Source organism: Opisthocomus hoazin, chromosome 13 (genome assembly GCF_030867145.1).
Source record: "Opisthocomus hoazin isolate bOpiHoa1 chromosome 13, bOpiHoa1.hap1, whole genome shotgun sequence".
In the NCBI taxonomy this organism is placed as follows: domain Eukaryota; kingdom Metazoa; phylum Chordata; class Aves; order Opisthocomiformes; family Opisthocomidae; genus Opisthocomus; species Opisthocomus hoazin.
The window spans coordinates 22,088,618-22,113,091 of record NC_134426.1 but is presented as its reverse complement, the minus strand read 5'-3'; the positions used below and the strand labels follow the sequence as shown (position 1 = coordinate 22,113,091).

Here is a 24,474-nt window from a genome sequence, read left to right as displayed (position 1 = left end):
CTCTTGGCCTCAGTAACATCATCTGTCTAACACTACTGAGTTCAGAAAGAACTTAGAGAATACATTTGACCTTTGTGGTAGCTAACAACGGTCTAAACTGGCCAGGCATAGCTCACATTTAATATTACTGTGCTTCTAAATTAGTATTATGAACTGTCATCAGGTCTCACAGTGTACATCCAGCAAAGGACTTCAGGTGCCCATGAGAAGCAGTGCCTCTCTCCAGGGCAGGTAGGTACGCTGTAGAGAAATACACTGCTGGATGCATTAGGACTAGCGATTGCAAGCAAAGGCTGACGCTGCCACGGCTAATCATTTCCATGGACCAGCTGAGGATGGATTAGACCTGATATGTGAAACTGCCCTTCAGGCACCTTTCATACAACACGTCAAGCATCAAACCTGAGGCATCCTGCTGTTGTCTTGGGAAGAGTCTTTGAGTGTTCTTGCTCTGTATTGGCTACTGCAGAGCTTGGCTTGCAACCCAGAGGTATTTCCTTTGTACATGACAGAGAGCTTGATGTCAGCTCATTTTTCTCTACTCCGAAGATGATTTTCACTCATTCTTTCCCTTGCATTAAACTGGTTCCTTAAATGAACATTTCCCAGCCAGCCCCCTGAGCTCAACAGCGAGCACTACCTATGCAGGCATAAGAAAACAGGACAGGCTCTTCAGCTGGCAGATTAGAACCTTGGAAAAAAAAATCATGGACTAAGACAAAAAAGATCATAGATTAGAAACCAGAACAATGAGAAAACAAAAGCTTCTCAGCTGCTCATGAGCCTGCTCATGGCAGCCCCATGGGCTTGTAGGAAATAAAGGGAAGGAAATTTTCTTTTGTCTGAACTTTCATTCCTTGATAGCTGTATTTACTCTATTTGTACCTGATCCAACAGAAACATGTGAAGTCCTCTTTTCATCAGAGCTGCTCTTACAGTCCGTTCGAGTTGCACTATTTTTTGTGAAGGGCTGACGCTGCAGCCAGGAAGGTAGTTCTGTGCATTACCAAGGAAAGAAAAATGTTTCCTACCCTTTTTCTCCTGCCTTCTCTCCTGTCTGCATACTTGCTAAACTACAAAAATGAGTTTTGCTTGCAGACCTTAATATGCTGAGTTTGGAAATGGATTAGGCAATGCATTTAGAGATTTCTGACAGCTTTACCCTTCAGGAAGAAATGCAAACAAAATTAAAGCTGCTTCATGAATCTTTAAAGTATTTAATACAAGATATGTTATTCCAACGAACCACTGGGATGGAGATGACTGTGGGTTTCTCTCCTTCACAAATTTGATGAAATTGCTGGGCATGAAGAAACCTCCTCTGCAGTTCTAGCACAAAATAACCCCACTGTGCTCCATACCGTGCAAGCTGCAGAATGGCCGGTGTTCGTGTTTTATAGCCGAAGCAGGAGAAAGAGGCAGAACAGCACTTCATTGGCTGCATGATCGATGAAAGGATAAAGATAAATATTAAAAAGATTATTGAATCCTTGATTGTTAATGCTAGCAAATACTACTTTTATTCACCAGGTCAATCTGTGTGTTGAACCCTGTTAAACCAAAGGCTCAGAGTAATCTTACGTACATGGTTACCTTTTAGTACCTAAATGCTGCTGTGACTTCTGTAGGAACAGACGATTTACAACAGCTAAATCACCAAATTTAGTGGCTAGTTCAATGCCTGATTTCTTTCTCCAGAAAACCACTGAGGCTTTGCAGCTAGTGGTAGACGTATAATAACTTTTCAGATGCAGAAATAAACTAGCATTACATTCTTGTTCCGCATTGGCACAACAGTGGGAATGTGACAGCTGCAAACATCTCCTTCCCCAGCACGGGATGCAACTGTTGACAGAATCACAGAATCACAGTATGTCGGGGTTGGAAGGGACCTCTGTGGGTCATCTAGTCCAACCCCCCTGCCGAAGCAGGGTCACCTACAGCAGGCTGCACAGGACCTTGTCCAGGCGGGTCTTGAATATCTCCAGAGAAGGAGACTCCACAACCTCCCTGGGCAGCCTGTGCCAGGGCTCTATCAAAGAGCAGGCCATGGCAAAAGCAACGACAGGCTACAAAACTGATCAGCTTCATGGATCATGAATCTGTCAGGCAGAGGGCTCCAACTCCTTCCTAATTAATTCTCCTTCTCAATAGGTGTTAACTGTACTATGCCATAACATTCTCTTTTTATTAAGGATGGCTTTTTCTGACATATTCAAAATTAAAAAAAAAAAAACCTAGTAAATTTTTGAGTTCAAGACTTGCTCTTACTTTCTCCTCCTTTTTTGCAGCTCAAGGACAGCATTCCTTAAGAATCATGTCATACAAATACTCCCAACTGTGAACAAGGGAGCACTGGTACAGAACACTGATGCTCTGTGTATCTTGAGAGAAGCAGCCCATTGTATTTACAACTAAGGTGAAAAAAGAAGTGACAGCTGCTTTCAGAAAAAGCCTAGAAAATCTGGCGATTCCAGAAGATACCTTTTTACCACGGCTATTTCGTTGCAGTCTGTGGTGCTTTATGGAACAGCCTCCATTTTGATCTCTCATACAGAAGGAAAATCCGCACCACGTCCTTTTTTTTGGGGAAGTGCAAATACGAGATCCAGTGCAACTCCTGTTGGTGCTGTAAGCTTGGTAGCCTAGGCAGCTCCAAAAAAACATCAACACTGATGAACAAAGGATTTGGTGGGTGAATTACCTCCCCTAAGTGACAGTTAAAGAAATTGGGATCGTTTTCCCTCCACCTCTACAAGGACTATAACACTCCTGTCAGCATTTGGCTATTCAGCATTAAGACTGACTTCCTGTATCCATCCATTTTTTAGGGTCCTCAGCAAAAAAAATATTTGCCAAAGCAACGAAAGCCAATTTTGAGCTCTACTGTCTGATTCTTCTTGAAAGAACAAACTGAATGACAGTTTCGCAAGAACTAAACGTAGTGCCGAAGAAACAACTGCCCTTTCTATTGCTTGAGAGATCATCTTCTTAGTATGCATTATTTAAAACATTCCTCTGTCGAGACTTTACCTTCTGGAAATGGTCAATTTCCCTGGCTAACTTCTACCTGACTTTAGTTGCTCCCATGGCCACACTCTATGCACCATGTCATCAGCAGTTATCCCTGAAGAAGAAATTAATTAAAATAAAGACACCTCCTCAGCTGCTCCTTAGTACAAACTGTGTCTGTTCCTCCTCCCACAGTGTTTCAGTGCTTCATATTAATGGGGAGTCACGGGAATTCAACTAAAATCACCTGTCCTCCTGCTTTTCTGGTACACAGCGATGCTGATGGTCATTTTTAGGACTGTAATAAACTGAGATCTCAAATCTATTCTATACTGTGGGAATTCCCAGCTGCTTTTTCGCACGCCTCCTTGACACACTTTTCTTTACTTTTGCATACAACAGTCTAAGGAAGCAATCACTCACATTCATCAGAAAGAAGTCAGGCCAAATCTGTGTTTCGGTGCTCATCTCAAACACTTCCTGTACCAAGGAAAAGAGTCCTTTAACATCAAACAGAAACAACCCATTGCAATACCCCATGGGTTTACCAGCACACATCTGCTCCTGGGAATTCCCCACATTCCCAGGCTAAGCAATTGGACTTCATGGCTGTAGGATTTGCAGAAGGAACAACAGCAGAAACCTTTCTGAAATAAATGTCTTTTATACCTTAGAACTCTCTCTTCTCTGTCCTGTTTCCTACAGAAAAGACCGAATTTACAGGAATTTCTGCCCCATAACTGTTCTGTGAAGAACAGAGCCCTTTCAAGCTGGGACACATGCAGTTCCACAGGGAGGTTAAAATGCCCCATGAAGTTGCAATAATACATGTGGGAAAAGTGTTTCCTGAGAATCAGACATTCATTTTTGTCCTTCTTCCTTCCTTATTAAATTTCAGGCCAGTACAACTGTGACAAATTTTTCTGCAGAAAAAACCCAACACATTTGTATCTTTTGTTTTTTAACCTGCTTGCTGCTCTGTTTGGCTTAATTCCTCCCTTCCCTATGACCAACTATTTTATGTATATGGTAGAAAGCCTTGAGAACTGTCAGTCAGTGACTGATAACACAACATATATGCATAGTTAACACATGCAGCATGAAGATGGCCCCACTTCTAAGGAATATTAACCCTTACATTTAGGATTATTAGACTCTTCAAATGCAGCTGCCACACACATAACATACAAGGCCCTGTATTTCAGTGAGCTATTTCTAGCTTTCCTCAAGCAAATAATATCAGAAATGTGTCATCATGTCTAATACTCATATTGATTTATACATACAAAAATGCTAAAACTAGTTCAATCACTTTTAAAACAAACCCCTTTGTTAAAATGAAAAACGTCTAAAAGCTTATGCTCAGATCCTTCTGTAGTAAAAAGTATTTGCCTTTTTTTGGTAACTTAACTTGAATCACTAACATGTTTTGAAATACCATCTGTAAGAAATTTCCACTCTATCCCCTAGTGTGCCCATTCAGATCTGCCTGTGGCTGTATGCATGCTGCATCACAAAGCATTAGGCTGATTGGAAATTAATGGAGAAGCTGAAATATGCCTTCAAATTCTTTTCAAAAATGCCCAAAGAAAATGTATTCCCCATGCGATTTTATTTTTAATGGTGCTGCATTTAAATTTAAGGAAGAGCCCAACTAAATTCTAAGTGACATGTATTACACCAAATTTTAGGTGACTAAACACTTACGGCTTATTTAGATTTGTCAAGTGCTTCTCAAGATTTCTGAAAGATCCTGGTCCCTGTTCCAACTGGATTTTTAGCTTACATCCTTCAAAAGTAAAACCCAGACAAGAGCTGTTTTAAAAAAATCAAAGATAAAGGTGGTCTTGCAAAATTCTGCTTTGAGACCAGAGCTCTTTGAACTTGAAGCTAAGTGAAATATAAACATCAGTGAAACCAATGAAGTGATACTAAATCAAGGCAAAACTAAAGGCATTTTGCCAGTTCACAATAGCTGCGCTTTGATTCCAAGTTGTTATCAGCAAAATAAGTGATACCTTTTGTGCAACTTTTTGAAACTTAATTCTGGGAACAACGCTGTCTATGGAGGAGAGAGAATATACTTTCATCTCAGTGCTTCGCCAAAACTAAGACCTCATATTTCAAATAGGGAAGGTTCACAAAGAGCCATTCAAGAAGCCAGGGTGCGTTCACAAAATTGGCTGCTACCCTGTGGCACCACTTCTTGTTCCTGCCACCAAGGGTCATTACTCTCCAGCTAGCAATGTGAAGCCAGCTACTAAACAGCATTTCCAGCCGTGATTTCTAGCAGATTTCCCATTAAGAAGTACTCTTTCACTCACAGTGATGCATCAAGATCCCAAGAAAGGATCTTTATGGCAAAGGTAGAATTAATCCCAGTACTTCTTCAGGGAGTGAGAAGGTAACAGCCCAGATATCCAAAAGTGGACTACATATCTGAAGATATCACCTTCCCTGAAATGTCTCTCCCATTGCACTCCAAGTCCATGCCACACATAAGGAAAAAACAGTGGAGCGGATGAAATCAAAGGAATTATTTTCAATAAATAATATATAAGAGTAAACTCACAATTTTCCCTTTGCACAGAACAGTTTGCTGCACCCTTGAAGCTATTTGTTATTCAGATAATAATATGTAAATACAGAAATTTATCCCTGACTATTAAAAAACTGACTGCAATTATTTAATATTAAAAATTCAAGGTACTTTTGTTTAATTTTGGCTATCTCAGTCCCTCAGCCGGTGCTGTTGGTGCTGGACAGACTGAGCATCACAGTGTTATCTAGAAATGTAGGACAATAAAAAAGTTTTCAAGGTAACTGCTGCAGAGCTCTTCACGGATTTCATTACAGGTTTGCTGTCACGTTGCAGTGTGGTGGTAAGGAGGAGGAGGATAGAGGAATGCAATAATTTTCCACTATTACTTCAGCTAACAATATTTTTTACGGTCTCGGGAGGACATAGAACACTGTTTGGCAAACAATCCTTTCTTTAATGGGCTCCAGCGTATTTCACAGGAGACCAGCTTTAATCTCTAGTCAAATCCAGTTATGCAGCAAAATGTTTCTCTCTACCTATGTACAAATACAGGACAGTCAGAGGAGTAAACAACCAAATGGGAGGTCAGCCATAAACTGAGTAAACCCATCCCCTCGCTGCCTGTCAAAGCCATAAAGAGAAGCTTTTAATTTTGCCCTGTGCTAGCAGCAGCAAGGCTGTTTGTAGCCCTGAAAGGTAATGCTTCCCTGGTAGTCACAGCACTTGGTGCGTTGAGGTGATGCAGAACCTGATTTGACTAACCAGCAACGGCCTTGAAATGTTTAAACGGTGGGCAAAGGGCTTTTCCTCTTGCTTTAAGTGATCAATTTCTATCAGAGTGAAAACAGACCAAGTTTATGGTATGTGGGAAGAATTATGGTTCAAATAGAGCAGTGCTCCAAGAACAAATGCATAAGGAACATTGATTTAGCACTAAAAATGGGAGTATTAAATCCATGATGCTTAGATGCTTTAGATGGGACTGAGCAGAGAGCCTGGTGGTAGTAGCAGCATGTTTATAAAAGGCGTGTCTGAGTCAAGCAGAGAGGACAAATGAAGGTGCAAGCACAGTATGCATTCCCCTCGGTAGAAAGGGGTAGGAAACTGCCCGACAAACTAAGCCTCTTCACCAACAGATGATGGAGCATATCCAAAGATCTCAACGACTCTGGATCAGGACCCGAAAGATAAATCTTGGGGCAAAACCAGCTTCATGAAAACCTAAGAGCAGTCAGATCCTGAAGTGCAGATGAGACTTTCCTCCTCTTGACATCTTTCCCAGTGATATCCGCAGGATTGTTCTGTGGGTAGTACAACTACTTTATGAAATGTCCTATTCAAGTAAAGCAGTTAAGCATGCCTTAACTTCACTGGGGTTACTCATACACTTAAAACTAGGAACATATTTAAGTGCTTCATTGGACTGGAGCCTAATTGCAATTTTATAGCTTTTGTTTAAATCAAGGGCTAGCTAGAGGTGAACAGCACAGTATTCAACAATTTCATGCATTTATAACTCAAATGTTAACAACAGTTTCTTACCTTCTAATTATTTTTGGCATTTCAGAAAACTCTTGAATTTTAATTTAATTTTGGTTGTGTTTAGAAATAAAAACTTTTTTTAAAAATCCAGCCACATTTGCTGTCTAGCACAAAGCTACTATCTAGGGCACACAATTCATAGCAGCAAAACACTTCAATGTATGGGGATTTTTTATATTTATGAACTCTTCCCCTAATTCAGAAAAACAGGTCAACATATGCTTACTCTTCGCTCTTGTTGACAGAAATGAGGCACGTGTCCTAGAACAGGCAACACGCTTCCGTATGATTGTGAATTTGAGTGGGCCAAGGACACATGCCAGTCTTTTCCTGACTCTGAGAAGCTATGGCCATCCTAGCGCTTCAGCATTCATGCACTGCTCCTGCCCCAATCTGCCTGCTGAGAACTGATTTCCTTTTTCCATTTATGTTGTCTGGTGGTTTTTCCTACTTGCTTACAGACCACAGACATTTCGAAGTCATGTCTTCAGTGTTTGCAGATTGAAATTAATTTTCCATCAGAAAGAAACCTGGAAGTGAGTGCTCTGCACTGGGGGGACAGATTTTTCCCATTAACTGAAGCTGTGTTCACAACCATGCCCTTCTTCATCCGTCATCTACAGACAAACACATTCAGCCTGCTTCATCCAGACTATTTGCTCAAACCTGTACTCAGAGAAACTTTCCTCCCACTGCTTCCAGAGATTCCCAGATCTGTCAGGCAAAGGAGCTGAGTGCTCCTCTATGAGCAAACAGATCACAGATTCCCTGCCTCTTGGGTACACATGGGTTAATAACACCAAGGCAATAAGCCAATGAACTAGCAGTAGGTCATGTATCTGTTTTCAGGCGGTGTAGAAAATACAGGAGCAAAGCTTCAATATCATTTTTATCTTGAGTTTAATGTAAACTGCACCATGACCCTCTGGGAGAACTGTGTTCTAATGAAACCTCCACGGAGGGCATGAATGCTTACGCCAGTTGCTGAAAGAGACAACTGTTCACTTTGTGGATGGAAATAATAAAAAATTTATGCCTTTCCTCTGAAATTTTAGGGGTACAGTCTAACTTAGCAACAAGCACCCAGGGGTATTTTAGTGCACGGTTTTAATTATTATTGCTGCTATTAATAGTCTACCATTAGTCAAGTCTGAACTACCATCTCTGCCAGAGAGGTGTGTTTCGTATTACCCCAGAGGCTGGCCCAATGCTAGGTCATTCTGAAGACAAAATACATAAATGCAGACTAACAAAAGTCTGGGAGCATAGAATAAATAATATACTCCTCCCCTGAAGCAAAGAAGAAAATAAACTAATTAAGGAACTATTTGACAATCTGCAGGTATCTCACACAGGTAAAACGCAACTCCGGAGGGCTTCGCTTCTAGAAGCTGAGAAACAGGGAGCTTTGTGCATAAGCAATACACAGAGATGAAATCTCCTGCAATTTAAAGCTGCCTAATGCCTTACTGGTAAATCCTGCCATGCCACCACCATCAAAAAATGTTGGTGGACTTCTTAGACCAAGGGGATTTGGATTTTGCCTGATGTCTGCGTGACAATTGCCTTTATTTTCTCTGTTTAATTTAGACATACAAGCAGAGATGTCTCTCTGTGCTGGGTAGCCAGCTCTGCTGTTCTCCATTGCATGGCTTCTTGTCTTTGTTTAAGTGATCCCTACACAACGTATAAGCTGCATCATAATTCTCTAGAGAAAACAGAGAATAATGTTGCCTCCTCTTCTGTCACTACTGTTAACTTTCTGCTGAGCAAGGGCCTTCCACCTTTCTTTCTGGGGAGGGGAGACAAACCCTGATTCAGAGTATTTTCCAAGTGCTGTTTTCATGTGTATGTTAATCGATACACCAGAGGTGGTCCCAATAATGTACAGAGTATTCTTAACTTTAGAAATTGCAGCCCATACCAAATTTCCTTGCGAAGAGTAACTTTACCTCAAATATTCATTAATTATAGACTTAGGCTACTCATGTTTCTAAGAGCATTTACTTGCACACTGAATGATAAAAAACAATACTAGAAACACAGAGCATGCCATGCATTTCCCCAGTGACCCTGCCTTTACAATACTTCAGCTAGTTAAAAGCTCCATCATAACTTTTGTGTCAAAAATGAAATTTCCCACTTGATTTTCCCCAGTACTCATAAGACTATTCCTCTCCATGCACAGAATCACCAAGAACCACAGACACCAGGAATCTGATTTTACTCCACATTTTATGCCTTGATCTCCTTCTGCTCTACGCAGGGAGTGGGTTTTCCACCACCTTGGTGTTCTGAGGCATAGTAATACATACTGCATGATGCCTGCTTCACAAGGGTTATTTAAACATGCCTGGACAGCCAAGAAATAGAGACAACAGTGATCAGCCTGGTGCTGGCTTTACAAAGGAGGCCTCAAGGCACAGGCCTGGAACTCCTGCTCCTCGGGGCTTGCACCATATTTCAAGAGAAGTCTCAGTGTGGGAACATTCAGCTGCTGCAGGATTTCTCATGGCCAAAAGGATGCAGGCCAGAATTGCACATACTCAGCTCCATAACGATTTCTTCTTGAGACAGCCGGTTGGTTTGGTAGAAATTTAGGGAAAAGAGTGCAATGACTGCATGGGAAGCAACTGTCCCTGGACCTCCTTTGAAGTTCCACCTGGCAACAAACAGGTTTGAGTAGGGTTTGTTTTTGAGACAACAGCAGAAGGTTTAGAAGCAATACAACGGAAGCCAAGTATTTTTCAGAAAGCTGGAGGAACAGAAAACCGAGAAAATAGAGGCCCCATACTTCAATGTCATAAAACTATCAAACAACTTAACTGGCAGGTGCTGTTTCAGAGAAACAAAACCTTGGAAAGCATCTAGATCAAGCTAAGGAAGACAGAGAGCTTATATTTGCTAGCCTGCAACTGTCAGGTACTTCTGACTCTAGCTAGTTTTAAGAGTATCTCGCTTTTATTAGCACTAAATTCACTCAAAACAGGAGACACGGGCAAAACAAGCAAGAACTGACACTATTAAAATGAAACACTGCATCAACTTGGAGTTCACAATTCAGTTTCATTTCAGACAGAAGAGTAAATTGTCTGACATTTTGGCCTGTTCATGTTTTTATCACAAAGGCATAAACAACAACAACTAAAATCCCTTTATGTTATTTGACCTGAAACCTTGACTTTCCTGTACTATGAAACCTATCTAAATAAAATAGGAACCAAAACTGGCTAATTTTTAAAGTTACATCAGGAAGGCATTTGGAGATAACACACACTTCCCATTGTTAGCAGACCTAAATCTGCATGCACATTTTAAGAAAGAAAAGGGGAACATCATCTCAAACCATTAGAAGAATTCCTTCAAAGCCATAAGAAGGACATCAAGTGTAGTGTAACAGAGATACATGTAAGGAAACATAAAAGGAAAAGAAATAACACCCTGAATTCATTGCCTGACTTGTTCTGTTACTTCTTTTTATCCTGTAATGTGATATCATGGAGTGTAACATAACCTGACAGTTCAGAAAGTTACAGGAATACCCTTTTCTCCCTGGAAGTGATAGCGGGCAACAATCAGCCATGGGCCCAGGGGAGGGAAATGAAAGAGACTTTCAAATGCCAACACACAGCTTCAGACAGCTGCAAGTCACGGCTGGATCTCAGCAGTGCTTCTGCACTACAGATACATATTTACCTGTGAAAAAATAGTATATGCAATTCGAAGACAGCACCCCACCGGTGCTGCTCTTAAGGTGGAAATACTCCTTCTGCTACAAAAATATTGTGGCTCTCTGTTTTTAAGTTCATAAAATTACTACAGTCACTAAAGCATACTTTTTTTTTAAAAACAGCAACCATGTGTAAGGCACTTGTAAATGTGCAGATCATGAGACATATTTAGTCCTACGATCTGTAAGAAGAATTGAGGGATGCAAAACAGCTTTCTGATCATCTTTTCCTCCCAGCTGAAAACTGGCTGCTGCATCCACAGTTTTGCCTCCACAGCTGCTGGGTGGGGACCTTACCCAGGCTGCCCATGCTGACAGGTCATTCTTCAACATCTGTTGCTAATACAGAAATCCCCTCTTGTTTCTGTGTGCCTTGGAACATTTAACATTTCAGACTGCATTCACCTGAAATCCTACTTGAGCTGGCTGTCCTAGGTTCCTGAGGGAGAGGCCTCCAGAGGACACTACACACTATACATCTTCAGCAATGCTATCATGTCTTCTTCTTCTCCATTGACTATAAAGGCAACCAAGCTGATCACCAAAAATTACACGTCTAATTTTTAGTCAATGTTATGCAACCCACCTTAGGTCAACTATTCACGTATTCCAGAGTATGTTCTGGTGCAGACAACCTGCAGGGAATGGCTTCAAGTCTTACTGCATTTAAACACAACACTGCAATCGGTTATTTTTTGCGCTCCCTAGTTAATCAAATTCAGCCTTCACTAAATCTACATTTATTAGTGCTGACACGCAGAACTTGTCTTCAACAATTAATATACACAAAGATACTGCAAAAACTTAACGAGGAAAATTACTGCATTTGAACTTAGGGTGATTTTTTTTTTTAAAAGGTTGTTCATTTTTATGATACTATTTAATTTAGCCTTCCTGGGCCTTCTTTTATTATCCGATGAGCCAGTGTTAATAATCAAGATCTATGTTATAGGGTTTGTGGTATAATTAAAGTCACTACTTAATTGGAAAGCCTAGCTAGCACTAAACAAAAGGGAATCAATAATACATCTAACGGGAAAAGCCAGAGAAAATTATTGAATATCAGAAATAATTGTGAGATATTGCTACTTGGCCAGCACTGCTACTATGGAGACAGCATGGAGTCTGGCTCATGGGGAGTCTCTGCTTAGGAGCCATGTCCTGCAAAAAACTCTGGTATTGTCTACCCAAAGTCTCTGAGGCCACCAACCCTTACATACAATGGAGCAGGAGGCAGAGTGTTCTTGTAGTGCAACCTGGGCACTCTCATGGTCATACCCGACAGCTGTCGGTCAAGCAAGAGCAGTCTGAGAATCCTCCTGATGATCCGATGGCCTCAAAAACTGGTTGGAAAGTTTCTGAATAATTTTTTATTATTACTGGGAAACATGGGCACAGCATTAATCTGTTCCTTAGTCAGTCTTCTCATTGGAGCAATTAACATTGTATAACTAATTAAATATTCAAAGACCTAATGGTGACCTGGGATTTTGGAGACAAAGGTTTGAGCCCACATTCCAATTAATATAGCATTGTTTATGCAAAGCGACCAGAGCTCCAGTAGAGGCTGGGAGAAGACCTACAGTACCTTCACAAACAGGGTCAAGTCACAACCACAGGTCTCAGTGGCAATTGCAAAGGTACAGCGCAAATACAGAGCACAGGGGTATAAAGCACGGGGGCTGGCTGGCAGTACCTGTGTTTCACTGGGAGTTTCCTTTCCCAGCCAAAGGAGCAGGTGATTTTTCCCCTCCTTTGGGGGCTTTACACAATTCCAGTCTAAGCCCTTTACAGCCAAATAGGAAACGCTTCCCAAAACGCAGGGATAAGCCTTTGGCATACACAGGGATACACAAATAAGCACAACTGGCCCAGAGACAGCAGTATGAGCAAATTTAGGTTGTCAGCTGATATCCCAAATGAGCTGAGTCGGAATTAAAACACTGGACTCTGTGCAGTAGCTGGGCAGAGCCCAGCTCTCCGCAGAGGAAGCAGCACAGGCACTTGCTCAGTCCACACCAGTTCCCCCTGCTCTTGGGCAAGATGGAAAGTCAGCTCAAACTCGAGTACGCCTCTGTGAAGCTGTGTCACCAAATATGCACGCAGATAGCATGTGCACAAAGGTGCCCGTGCTATTTGTAGGGGACTCACAGCCCGAGGAAAATGTCCAGCCTGTGTAACTTGGCAAAGCTGGTGGAGATCTATATAAAGTTCCAGAGCACGTGTACGCACATGTCCCCTTTGCGCTGTTCAAAATCCACATCTGGATATTGATTTGGGATGTAATTAAAACACTTCAGTTAGTTTCATCTCTTACTCAATTTCCCTCCAATAAACAATCCCAATCTGCTGCCCCGAGGTAATTCCGTCTGCTCCATTTTCTGTCTCTGTTTTTCCTTCTCTCTGCTTGTACTTACGTCACACATGCAATCAGAGTGGCCAAAATGGGCTTGTCAGAATTTTAGCATGGATATGTAGATTTATGGAGAGTGGGTGCAAAAAAAAAAGGTTGAAGAATTTCCTATTAAAATTAGAAGCCTAACAAATCAAAATATGGTGCCTATACTACAACTGTGAAACACTGTCAGCTGAAAAAAGGAAACGCTTAATTTCAACTAACGTTTCATTTTACTGCGACCTGACATTAACCTGAAAGTACCGGTAGAAACTAGTGATAGAAAATTCATTATTTTAAAACTAAATTTTTCATTGGAAACTAAATGTTTCGTTAGACTAAACATTTTGTTTAAATAATCATTTCACAGAAGATGTTCAGCCTGACAAAATATTTTTAGGTTTTTTTTTTTTAGTTGTCATTTTCTGCTCATCAGAAATTCTGCTTCCTGAACAGCACTGGATCTGTTCCAGTCCAAATGTTCCTTGCAAAAGGACCCATTACATCACATCCTGGTTAACCTGGGAAGAATCATACGGGTCCGTTTTAATTTGGAGATTCTTGTGTCATCATTCTACGCGGTGCAAAGAACATCCAGTGTCCCCAGAGGATCTGAAAAGTGGGTCATAAGGCAGAGCAAGCTGCAGAGGTGGACAAAATCAAATAATACCAGGTCTAGCCCTCTCCATTCTACTGATCCAAAAGCTGATGCTCTTTGAAAGCCATCTGCCTTCCTGCCCTGCTCGTGCAGGGACACCCAGCACAGACAGGCAGAGGAGCTGCCTGCTCCGACAGCCTCGGGCAGGGGCTGTTGTGCCAGACCACTGATCCTCCTCTCACGACAGAGAACTCACAAACACATACATGATTTGGCTTGAGAGCGCTGCTGCCTGATGCCTCAAAAAAAAAATCACAGTGAGTCCACAGAGCTCTACCACCAAAAGAAAGGGTCAAAATTAAAGGTGAGCTCCCCTCTCCTAAGCCAAGAGCTCACCAGCCACTGAAGGACAACCTCTTACAGGAAGGCTGTGTTCTAGCCACTGGCCTCATACTAGCTATTGTTATTAAACCCTTGAATGAACAAATCAGAGGTCTATTTACCAAGTCTGCCCCCTTGATAGCACTATTTGATCAGTTCCAGAATCCTCCTTGATAGATAATTAAAAAAGCTTTTCCTTAGGTATAGAGTGGAGTGAACCATTAATTACAGTTCAGAGCCCTAGAGATGCAATTCCTTTGCTATTGTGAAATGTCTATAGTAAGTAACGAAAATGCTCGCCTCTATAAAAGAACTGAATAAATGAAAGTAATTTCCTCAAGACCCAGATTGCTCTGCTTTTTATGGCTAAAGACTTGAGTTGCCTCAGCATTAATAAGTTTGTTCTTTAGGGCTGAATTTTCTCAATACAAACATCCATGACCATAACACAAAGAAATATATTATTTGGCTGATAGAGCCAGCAGACTGAATTCATATATTACTATTACTGTTACCACTGAACTGCCACAATGCACTCAGCATCAAGTTGCACAAAAAAGATCAGTTAAATTAAAGGTCCTCACCAAGCAGCAACGATTTCTTGTAAAAGCCAATTTAGCCCTTATGGAAGCTCTGGGATCATATTAACTTTTCTCAAAAGTATGCATAATGCATCACAGCAAGTGGTTTTGACAAGTGCATGTGTGCGTATCTGTGGATGTGTCCTGCATATAAAGAAACCCCACAAGTTATTTAAGTTGCAAAGTCAAGTTATAGAAAGTTAGAAAATGCCAGATTTACAGGTGTTCAACCTGTTTAATTCAACCCCTTGCGATCCAGACTGTGCACCAGCAAGAACAGGGGAATTGATGTTATCCTGAGAGACGATGCTTATGTTTGAAAGCATCTGGTTAGTTGACACTTCCCAGTTTTCCAGGATGCCACACTGTAAAACAACACAGCTTTGTAAATTTAGGGGCCTTTCTCCCACCTTTGAATGAAATTCCCTAAGGTTTTGACTTCTTGTGCATTCTTCACCTTTGATAAAGTCAAAATCTACTGTTGTATGGGGCTGTAGCACCTCTGTCTTCTTGCACAATTGGGCAGGATTGAGTACGATCCTTTGTTACTGGAGCACAGACTTACACTTTGTGCTACAGCTGGCAGCAGTGAATGCTGTTTTTCCCCCGAAAGGGCAGATGGATGGCTGCTGCCATTCCTGAAGCCTGTTGTAGCAATGCAGCATGTCCCAGCTAAACCTGTTCTCTTTCTCTACTCTCAGTACCCGTAAGAAATTAAGCCACCTGAAGATAAATGACTACACAGGGGTTTAGGTGGCTGACTCTGGGCCCTTCTGTTTGAAAGTGCAGGGTCTCCATCAAAATCTCAGATGTGCTGCTCCAGATCTATTTTTGCCTATTCAGTCAAACATTGGCCCTCTGCCTTTACAGTAAGAAAGGCATGCACACAGCCCAGCACATTTCACAGCATTCTCACGGGTAGGGTTCAAGGTTATTTGACATCTACACGTATTGGTAGAGGGAACTGATACAAATACAGATGCTTGTGCTTTCCTGCACATACACCTAAGGGTCATTGGCCAACACTGGATTTATCTCCACTAAATACTCAGGTCCATGTGATCACAACCCTCATTTTGAAAATGTAAGAACACAGACGAAAATTTACGCAATAACATTCTACCTTTAGATAACACTTCTCCCAGAGAACCACCAAGTAAGTTCTAGCTTAGCCGTGTGCTTCCAATGGAAAAATAACCTGCTCCTCACAAGAGAAGCTTCTCTTTTTTCCATTGCACAGAGGGAAAATGGTACATTAGTGAGGGCTAGAAAGTCCTGCCAATACTTTACTGCTGGGAAGAGAGATCAGGACATTAAACTACCTGAGCTCTCTGCAACATATTTTCCACAGTGGTATAGCCCTTGAGAAACTTCAGCGCACTGGGGAGCAAAGCCGGGATTGCAACAGGGACACGTAAAGACCTGTGCTACCTTCCATGTCCCTTCTTCTTGTGGTTTGCCCTTCACTCAAGAAATGTTTTTCAAGCTTGATATGTGCCTGTATGACAGGGGATGAAAATAATTCCATCACAAGCATTATGAATTCCCTTGTTACAAAAGTAGTCATGCAAAAATCTATTGGTATTAAGATTTCATACGTATTAAAAAATCACTGTAGAAATTAGTTAGTAACAGTCAGTACTAACCAGACCACTATTTTAGAGTTACTTTCATGTATTTTAGCAGAAAAGAAGATATTGACCCCTTTTCACTGAGTATGTGAAGCAAAATCTCATGTCAGTCCAATACTAGGATTATTAGCTGAACATGTGTAAATACCCATCAATCAGCCGTAAGAAATCCTGAATATTCTGCTCGATGTTGAACTCTAACACATTTCTTTCCCACGACTTGGTCCTTGCATCTTTCCAGAGCACTCAGCTGCACTGTACTCAGCTGCTTCAAGGCAAAAAGTCATCATTAAGGCTTATATAATACAATTATGGAAAGATCTTCAGCCCAATTTTAAAATCAGCCCATTTGATTTAGGTGAAATCCAACAAGAAATGAAAATAGTGTTCAAAGTCACGCTGAATAAACTCACAAACTGTTGGGGAGGCTCTGCATTGTTTTATAGAACAAAATTGCAACTTCTCTACATTACGTGTCTCTTGAAACTAAACATAGCTTGAAATACCAATTCACAGTATGTTTTTGAACTGTTTCCCCAGGGTTGCCTGCTTTCTACACAGACAGGGCAAGCGTTCAAGCTGTGGGAGGTGCAATATCAGAGAAGAAAAAGCTGAGATATATTTATTACACCATGTTAAGATCAAACTATAATTTCGTAATTATTGTGTGAATTGTAATCGCAAGCAAGCTATTTACTGTCATTGCTTTGATTTGGCACACAAACACAACATGCACAAAATCTGCTGTTGTCTTCTGTATTGACTTAGCAATTCCTATCTTAAAGAAAAGGCTGCTGAGTTCAAAAGAATATCTGCACTGGCAGCTGCAGGTAGGAAAGCAGAACACAAAGTGAGTACATGGGAAAAGCATCTCGCAAGTAGGACTACCCACCCAGGCTTGCAGACTTTACTGCAGTGGCAGAACATGGAGGTGACTCCAATTCAGGAGTCTTCATAGTCATGCTCTCTGACTGTACGCTTCTTCAGTGTGACATATATTTTTAATTTGGTGTGTGGGGATGAAAGTATCTCCTGAAAAATAATTAAGCTGCTGAGTGTTCACTGTAGTTATGCTAGTAGATGGAACAAAAGGCTTATTCTACTGGAATATGATACTGGACAATAAGCGGGAAGTTCAAAGATAAAATTAACTAAAGTATAATGGTTCTGATCAACTTTCTTTTAAAAGAAGACTAAGCCTTGAATATTACAAGTCCCATGTTTGCATAGCGAAATCATGTTTACTTTCATAAATTGTGCCTATGCAATGCAGACTTGAGTATAAACTTTCCTGATTCATATACTTAACACTTACTGCTGTGTGAAAACATGTAGATCTGAACATTTTAAATGGAAGTCAGACTGGGCAGAAAGCATAGTTTAATGCTTTGGGAACGTGAATCCAGATGAGTGTTTTTATTCATAGACTGGCCATGGACTTTGTACATGGCCTTGGACTTTAATTCTACCTTGCTTCTCAATTCAAAAATTGAAACCTTTTTAAAAATGAAAGGTTCTGGGAATGACATGAGTATAAATCACAAGCAGACTGAAGAGGGTTCAGTGATGAGAGCTATTATCAAGAGACAGAGAGATAAGACCATTGGGCAAGTCAGCACACAGAGCTGGACAAAACAAGAGTGCTATTCTCAAAGCCTATTCCAAAGATCTGGAGGTTTAGTTCTCTCCAATATATAATTAGAGCAGGGTGTCTAAACCAAACAGAAAGTGAAGTTCAGCTTTGCCTTACTGCTATGATGCACAACTATCACGTGTTAGGTAAGCAGATGTGGTACTACATGGTGCGTAAGAAGAGGTTGATAGGGTAGGGAGTGAAAACTGCCTCTCTGCATCAGTGAGAGCTCCCAAGGGAGACTGTATATGAGTAGCTGTGGATTTGAAGGGGTCAGAGGCAAAAAATGCTGCTCATGAGGACAGCAGAAACTTCTAAGAGAAAATGGCAACCGAACAGCAGCCAAAGCTCCTTTAATGCAAGTGGATAAAACTCTCCATATAATAAGAGCTTCTACCTTCCCAAACTTTCACTCCTCTTTTATAGCAAATTCAATCCAAAGGGTTTTCCTGTGACTTGTAAGTATCTAGTGACAAGTATTTCAATCCCAGCTTCTAGACCTAACTAGTACCACCTCAAAAATGTCAAAACACCAGAAGACAGGCAGTTCTCGATAACTCGGACAATTAATCATGCAGCATGGCCTTATGAGATTCCCAAAACGACCATGTCAAAAAGCTTATCTGAATGACTCCTCAAAGCTTCCAAGTAAAACTATGGGAAAATATAATCTGAAGTGAAACTTCACTGCACTGCGAGTGCTTTCATGCTTCTGACATCCGCTGAGCTAGATTCAAGCTCTGCAACCTTTGCTTTTGTATTTCCTAGTAGAGCAAACTCAAATATTTGCATAACTACAGACTACTTTTTCCCCAGAATAACTCCATGATGGATTTTTATGATACATCAAGAGAGATGGAGAGATGAGACCATTGGACAAGTCAGTATACTTGCATCTAAAGTGTTACAAAGCAGTAGACTGTTTTCTCTTTGCCACTTCATTTATGTAGTCTTTCTTTCGTATAGCAAGCGTGTGAGAAAACAAATGCTGAGTCAATACTTCTGAGATTAGATTAATATGTAACAGAGCTAATGAAATTTGTAGTTAAGCTGAACTTCTGTTTTGCTGGATTTTGGTTTTGGCAGCTCAAACTGCCTAAAATCCTAATTCAATTGCAATCTACTCACAGAGCACAGCTGTTTTGCTTGGCTAAACTTCTCTCGTCACTTAATAAGATACTTTTTTATTTAACTTTCTGTTCTGCCTAGGAGCCCCAGTGGGTCTTTTAAAACAGAAGATTATTATTAGAAATTAATTAAGTATTCTTTTCAATTCTGTCTCCTGAGAGTAACTAGGCCTTGCTGCTGATCTCCTCTGCATTAAGACATTACTGATTGTCATTCGTGGGACGACAGTGCAGAAGTCTCATCTGGAAGATACATAACTCCATAAATATGAAAGATTTCAAAGACATTTAATACAAAATACAATAAATCAGTACAAATATTAAACGTATAATTGCAATGTCAAACATAGCACAGGCATGTGAAGACTATAACACTGGAATAAAAATAAACACACATTCCAAACACAAAAAAAATCTTATTGCAATTACAAGACCCCGATGGATTACACTTAGCCCATGTTTCAGCACATTGTAAACCCCAGCTAAACAATTCTAAGAACATAAAATGCAATTAATGAAAAGGCAGTTGATTTGATGGGGTTTTTTTAAGTGAACAGTGTCTACAAAGTGTTTGTTGTCACTGCCCCACCTTCCATTGCACATGACTACAAGAAACACAGACTAAGGCTCCCACCTCTGATGGCAGGCTCAGCTGGAAGTATCTGGCTTTTTCTAAGTGAACCAAACCCAATAAGCCCCAATATCCTGATGTAGTTTTTGATCTCAGGCCTTGAATGTGCATATTAATGTGTTACTCACAGAATTAGCTATGCATTTAACATGGCACTTCATGCTTGAGATGACAGTCAGTCTTTTTCATTTTCACTGAACTCAGGGGCATGTGTACGACTAACTGCTGTCGTACTCCAACCAGCAAGGGATGTGAAGAGCAGAATGCCACCACGGGTCAACAGAACAACAATTAATCACTTACGTTTAATAATAATGTGGAGTTCAACTTACTTTTTTGGTCTGTAGTCAGGGATGGACCTGTCCAGTGATATCCTGTCACTGAGTTGGGCATTGTAACCATATTCTTCATATTTAGTCTCTGATTCATGGCTATCATCTCTCAGGGTAGCAGCCATTCCCCCCTGGCCCAAGCCTCCTGGACCTTCCACTAATCCCATGGGCTTTGCCAGACCTAAATTAAAAAGACAAAAAAATATCAAAATATTAATATAAAGGGAATGGATCTAACCTCTTCTGTGACCACAGAATGTTTTTAAGTTAGCAAGATCTAAACTCCCATGAAACTCAGCTCTGAAACCCTCATGGGGGGTGCAAATTATCCTCAGCTTTTCAAACCAGAGTCCATATCAACACATCTTGTAGTATCAGTGGATAATTATTAATGAGCAAACTATAAAAATCAATTGGCAGCTTTCATGATTTCCCCTTTTTCTTGTATAAATCCATTGAAGTAGGAATCTTGTTTCCAAACATTGAGAATGCTTAATCATCCTTAAGATAAATTTTCCTCATAAGAACTGGAGGCCAGCCCCAGATGTAGATCTGCTAGTTTAACTCTGCATTAACGTCAGTTCTGGAATAAATGTTGAAGCTGAGGCATCTGCTTAGTGGCTCTAAGACCACCTGCAGCTCTGGAACAGCTCAGATTTGGTTGCCATGCTGGGAATACAGCTATGCAACTGGTCACCAGCAGCTGCTGGGTGGGAAATACAGAGTAAATCTAATTTCATCATGTGAGTCAATAGGTGGGTCATTTGTACTCAACTGCACACCTTGCCCAGCCTGTTCCTACAAAGATGTGCTATTACTATTAGGGAGCTGACATCATCACTCATCTGGGAATTACTCAAGATTTCCTCTGTCCTTCAGATCTCTGATGGTTCAGATATGTTTAATATGCAAGATACTCAGCTCTACACAGCTTATAGGTTCAGAAAGTTTGGACACATTGTCCTGGTTTCAGCTGGGATAGAGTTAATTTTCCTCTCAGTAGCTGCTGTGTTTTGGATTCAGTATGAGAAGAATGTTAACACTGATGTTTTCAGTTGTTGCTATGAAATCAAGGACTTTTTTCCAGTTTCTCATATTCAGCTAATGAGTAGGTGTGCAGGATCTGGGAGGAAGCACAGCCAGGCAGCTATCCCAAGCTGGCCAATGGAAAAATTCCATACCATGGATGTCATTCTCAGTTTATGAATGGAGGTTGGCTTGTGGGGCAGGAGTCTGCTCTTCTCGTTTCCAGGAGTTTGAATCCTTTCTTGCCTGGGAGTTCGAACTTTTGGGGGGAATTTCATGGAATTTGCAATTTTTGGGTTCCATAATCACTGCTCAGGGACTGGCTGTGAATTGGCCACCAGGTGATAAGAAAAATCGTATTCTTTATATTTTATTTTGCATATTCATTATTATAATTATTCTTAGTAGTAGTAGCAGTAGTAGTTATTTCCTTTGTTGCCTTATTAAACTGTCTTTATCTCAACCCACAGGTTTCCAGTTCTGTCCATTTTTCCTACCCATCCTGATGGAGGGGGAAGGGGAGGGGTGAGTGAGCGGCTGTCTAGTGCTTAGTTGCTGGCTGCTGGGTTAAACTACAACACACACTTGAGCTAAAACGATGAGCCCCACTTGGTTAGTGCTGAGATATTAGCCAGTCAACAATGCATTTATAGGTTTAATTCACTGGTATATTACTGGTCAACTCCAAAATACATGTAAACCAAACTGACATAAAACATGCCCATATAATCACATCACCAAGAACCTCTTCCATGGCAACAAGCATTTAACTAGGTGCTGCATTCTCATAAAAAAGCTCCTCAAATATTCTGTGTTTAATTTCAAAGCTTTCCTTTCCAAAGGGCTCACTATCAACAAGTCATTATAAGCGAAAAAGTTATTTATAATAGTCTTGAGGATACCAGACAGAAATGTGCAAATATCCTCCAAATCATGTACAACGCAGAGCAAAATAAATTGAATTTGACCTGCTCAACATGTTTCAAATTAAGAATTTTCGAAGAGGAAAATGTCATTATTTCAACTAAACAATTAAAGAGAAAGACAGAAACAAACTGTCAACATTTGCTAGTAACAGACTTGCAAGGCAGCACAAAGCTGGGAGTGGCTTCTCCAGGTCACAGTAAGGTCTGGGACAGTTCAGCCCCTCATGAAGGAATTTCTCTCGCACCTGGTTGCTAACACTGTCCTCACTTGTTATAGCTCCATCACCATCTCTGCTTAATTACAGGACAGAACAGAGAGACAGTGGTTTGTTAGTGGTCTGAAACAGTAAAGTTAGCATTTTCTACTGTAGGCGCTTATGAGAAAATGATGTGCTAAGATAAAATGCAACACTACAAATAGTCTGTCTGAACATAAAAGGACTGAGTGCCTGCAGTACTCGGGAATTTTGGTGCTGGATTTCAGACATTGCCTACAAAAACACATATGTCATACTACAATCAGTGATCTCAAGTCAGGACAGACCTTGCTTGTGTTTGTCGCTCTGAGGTCTTCTTCATGTTCCTCATCATCATGCACTGAAATGCTCAACTGCCTCAGAACAAATCATGAGTCTTAGCAGGAGAAGGGAGGCCAGAGAAGAAAAAAAGAGACGTCTGAGAGAAAAACATTCTTGGCATGGCCAGGCTTTTGAAAAATTTGGACTGCTCCAAGCATTCAAGTCTAGTGAGTTGTTGAAATGAAGGGAAAACAAAAGGCTCATGTAGCCATAGTCTTATTACAGGGGTGTGTGGGAGGTGAGCTCCAGGTCTCACTAGCAAGGGAGACCGAACAGAGGCACAGGCAGAAACCCCACAGGCCATGTACCCATGAGGGGAAACTAGAAAGATGAAGCTTCAAAACAGCATCTTTTTCTAGGGTGTTTTATAAGTGGGACACAGAGAGAAAACACCAAAGCACCGAGCTACTGGGATTGCTACTGATGCTTAATCAATAATGAACTTCTTCAAAGCTGTAAGTGAAACAAAATGCCAGGAAAAATGAAAGGTATGCTCAAGGCAAGGGAATGTGGTATAAGTAGAAAGCTCTCTTCTTCACTCAGTCACAGTGTCAAACTAGGATCTTGGACCACCTTTGCTGACTTATCCCCCAACATTTGATAATGCAAAACAGAGCCCTCCCACTGTTTAATGACTACTCTTCCTCCCAGGCTAGCTATCTTGTCTTCCTCTCCCAAACAGATTTTCTTCTAGTAAGGTATGGAACTGACCAAGAAGACAAATAGGAAAGCACTCATGTCCTGTCTCAAAACGTACAAGAAGAGTGCAAGAGATCAGTTCAGCTGGACTGAGCTGAGCCCCAGTGGGATGGCAGAGCGCCTGTTCATACTCCTCAACTTGCTGATGGAAAACAAAAAAACAAACAACCCACAAGGAGTTACCAGCACAAGCCACTAAATCCTAAAGAATTTGAAACTAATGCAACAACTGCAAAAAAGGTAAAGGTTTCCAAATATTATTACAGTTATTTCAAATATCTATATAGTTTGCATTAATGTCTCATTATTTTTGAATTCAAGAAACTGTGTCCACGTATGCACAGAAGCTTTTAGAAAGTTTTTGCAGGCTTGTCTCAGCCATGCTCCTCCTCCATGCAGAAGTAGAGGGGGTAAGAGGCTTTCTTGTGATCTTAGGCTGGCCACATGAATCTCTGCCCAGCTGCCTTTCCAGGTAAATGGAAGAACAGAGCTGTGTCTCTGCGGCCCAAACTTCTGGCCAATGAGTCAAAATTTCCTGCTGACTGACGCTGGTAGCAATTCACTCATAGACAAATCCAAATAATAGCACTGTGTTGAATTGCTGCTTACTAAGACACACAGCTGAGCATGCTGAGTCCGGATAGGACTTATGACACTGGTTGCCTTTCTCTAGCGCAGTCCTGACTGGTTCTGTCGTAATTATTACAAATATTGTGATGCCTACAGTTTGCTATTAATGTGCAGACACACCAAGAGTTCCTACTCTGAATGACTAGCATTAGACCAACACGATCTCTTGAAAAATAATCTTCTTGTCCCTAAAAACTGAACAAATTTACTTCATCCATCACAAACCACTCTTCTTTGTTGCTCATATTTCTTTGTAGAAATGTACCCTATGAATCTTTCTTCCACGAAAACTGGTTCAAAAAAGGTCTAAGAACCTGCCATTCTTGCTTGCAGCAATCATAATAAAGCAACTGGATTAGCATCAGCGATCAACGTGCAGCTGGTATTACACTTCTGCATTCTGCAGGGACAGGGAGAAGCTAGCACAAGGGAGGCTCACAATTAGGAACTGATATAATCATGTCTCCAAGTGGGTCATGC

The 24,474-nt window shown here is 40.9% G+C and overlaps 1 protein-coding gene across 3 annotated transcripts in view; it reads right to left on the bottom strand.

Annotated features, from left to right (window-relative positions):
• Positions 1-24,474, bottom strand: part of GALNT9 (polypeptide N-acetylgalactosaminyltransferase 9) — a 167,481-nt gene that overhangs the window by 114,354 nt on the left and 28,653 nt on the right. For 2 of the 3 annotated variants that reach the window (XM_009932508.2, XM_075434799.1), the window contains exon 2: positions 20,136-20,316. The exons of the other annotated variant lie outside the window; for it this stretch is intronic. In XM_009932508.2, the coding sequence (XP_009930810.2) occupies positions 20,136-20,316 (181 nt within the window). The remainder of the gene's footprint in view (positions 1-20,135; positions 20,317-24,474) is intronic. 3 annotated transcript variants of the gene reach the window in all.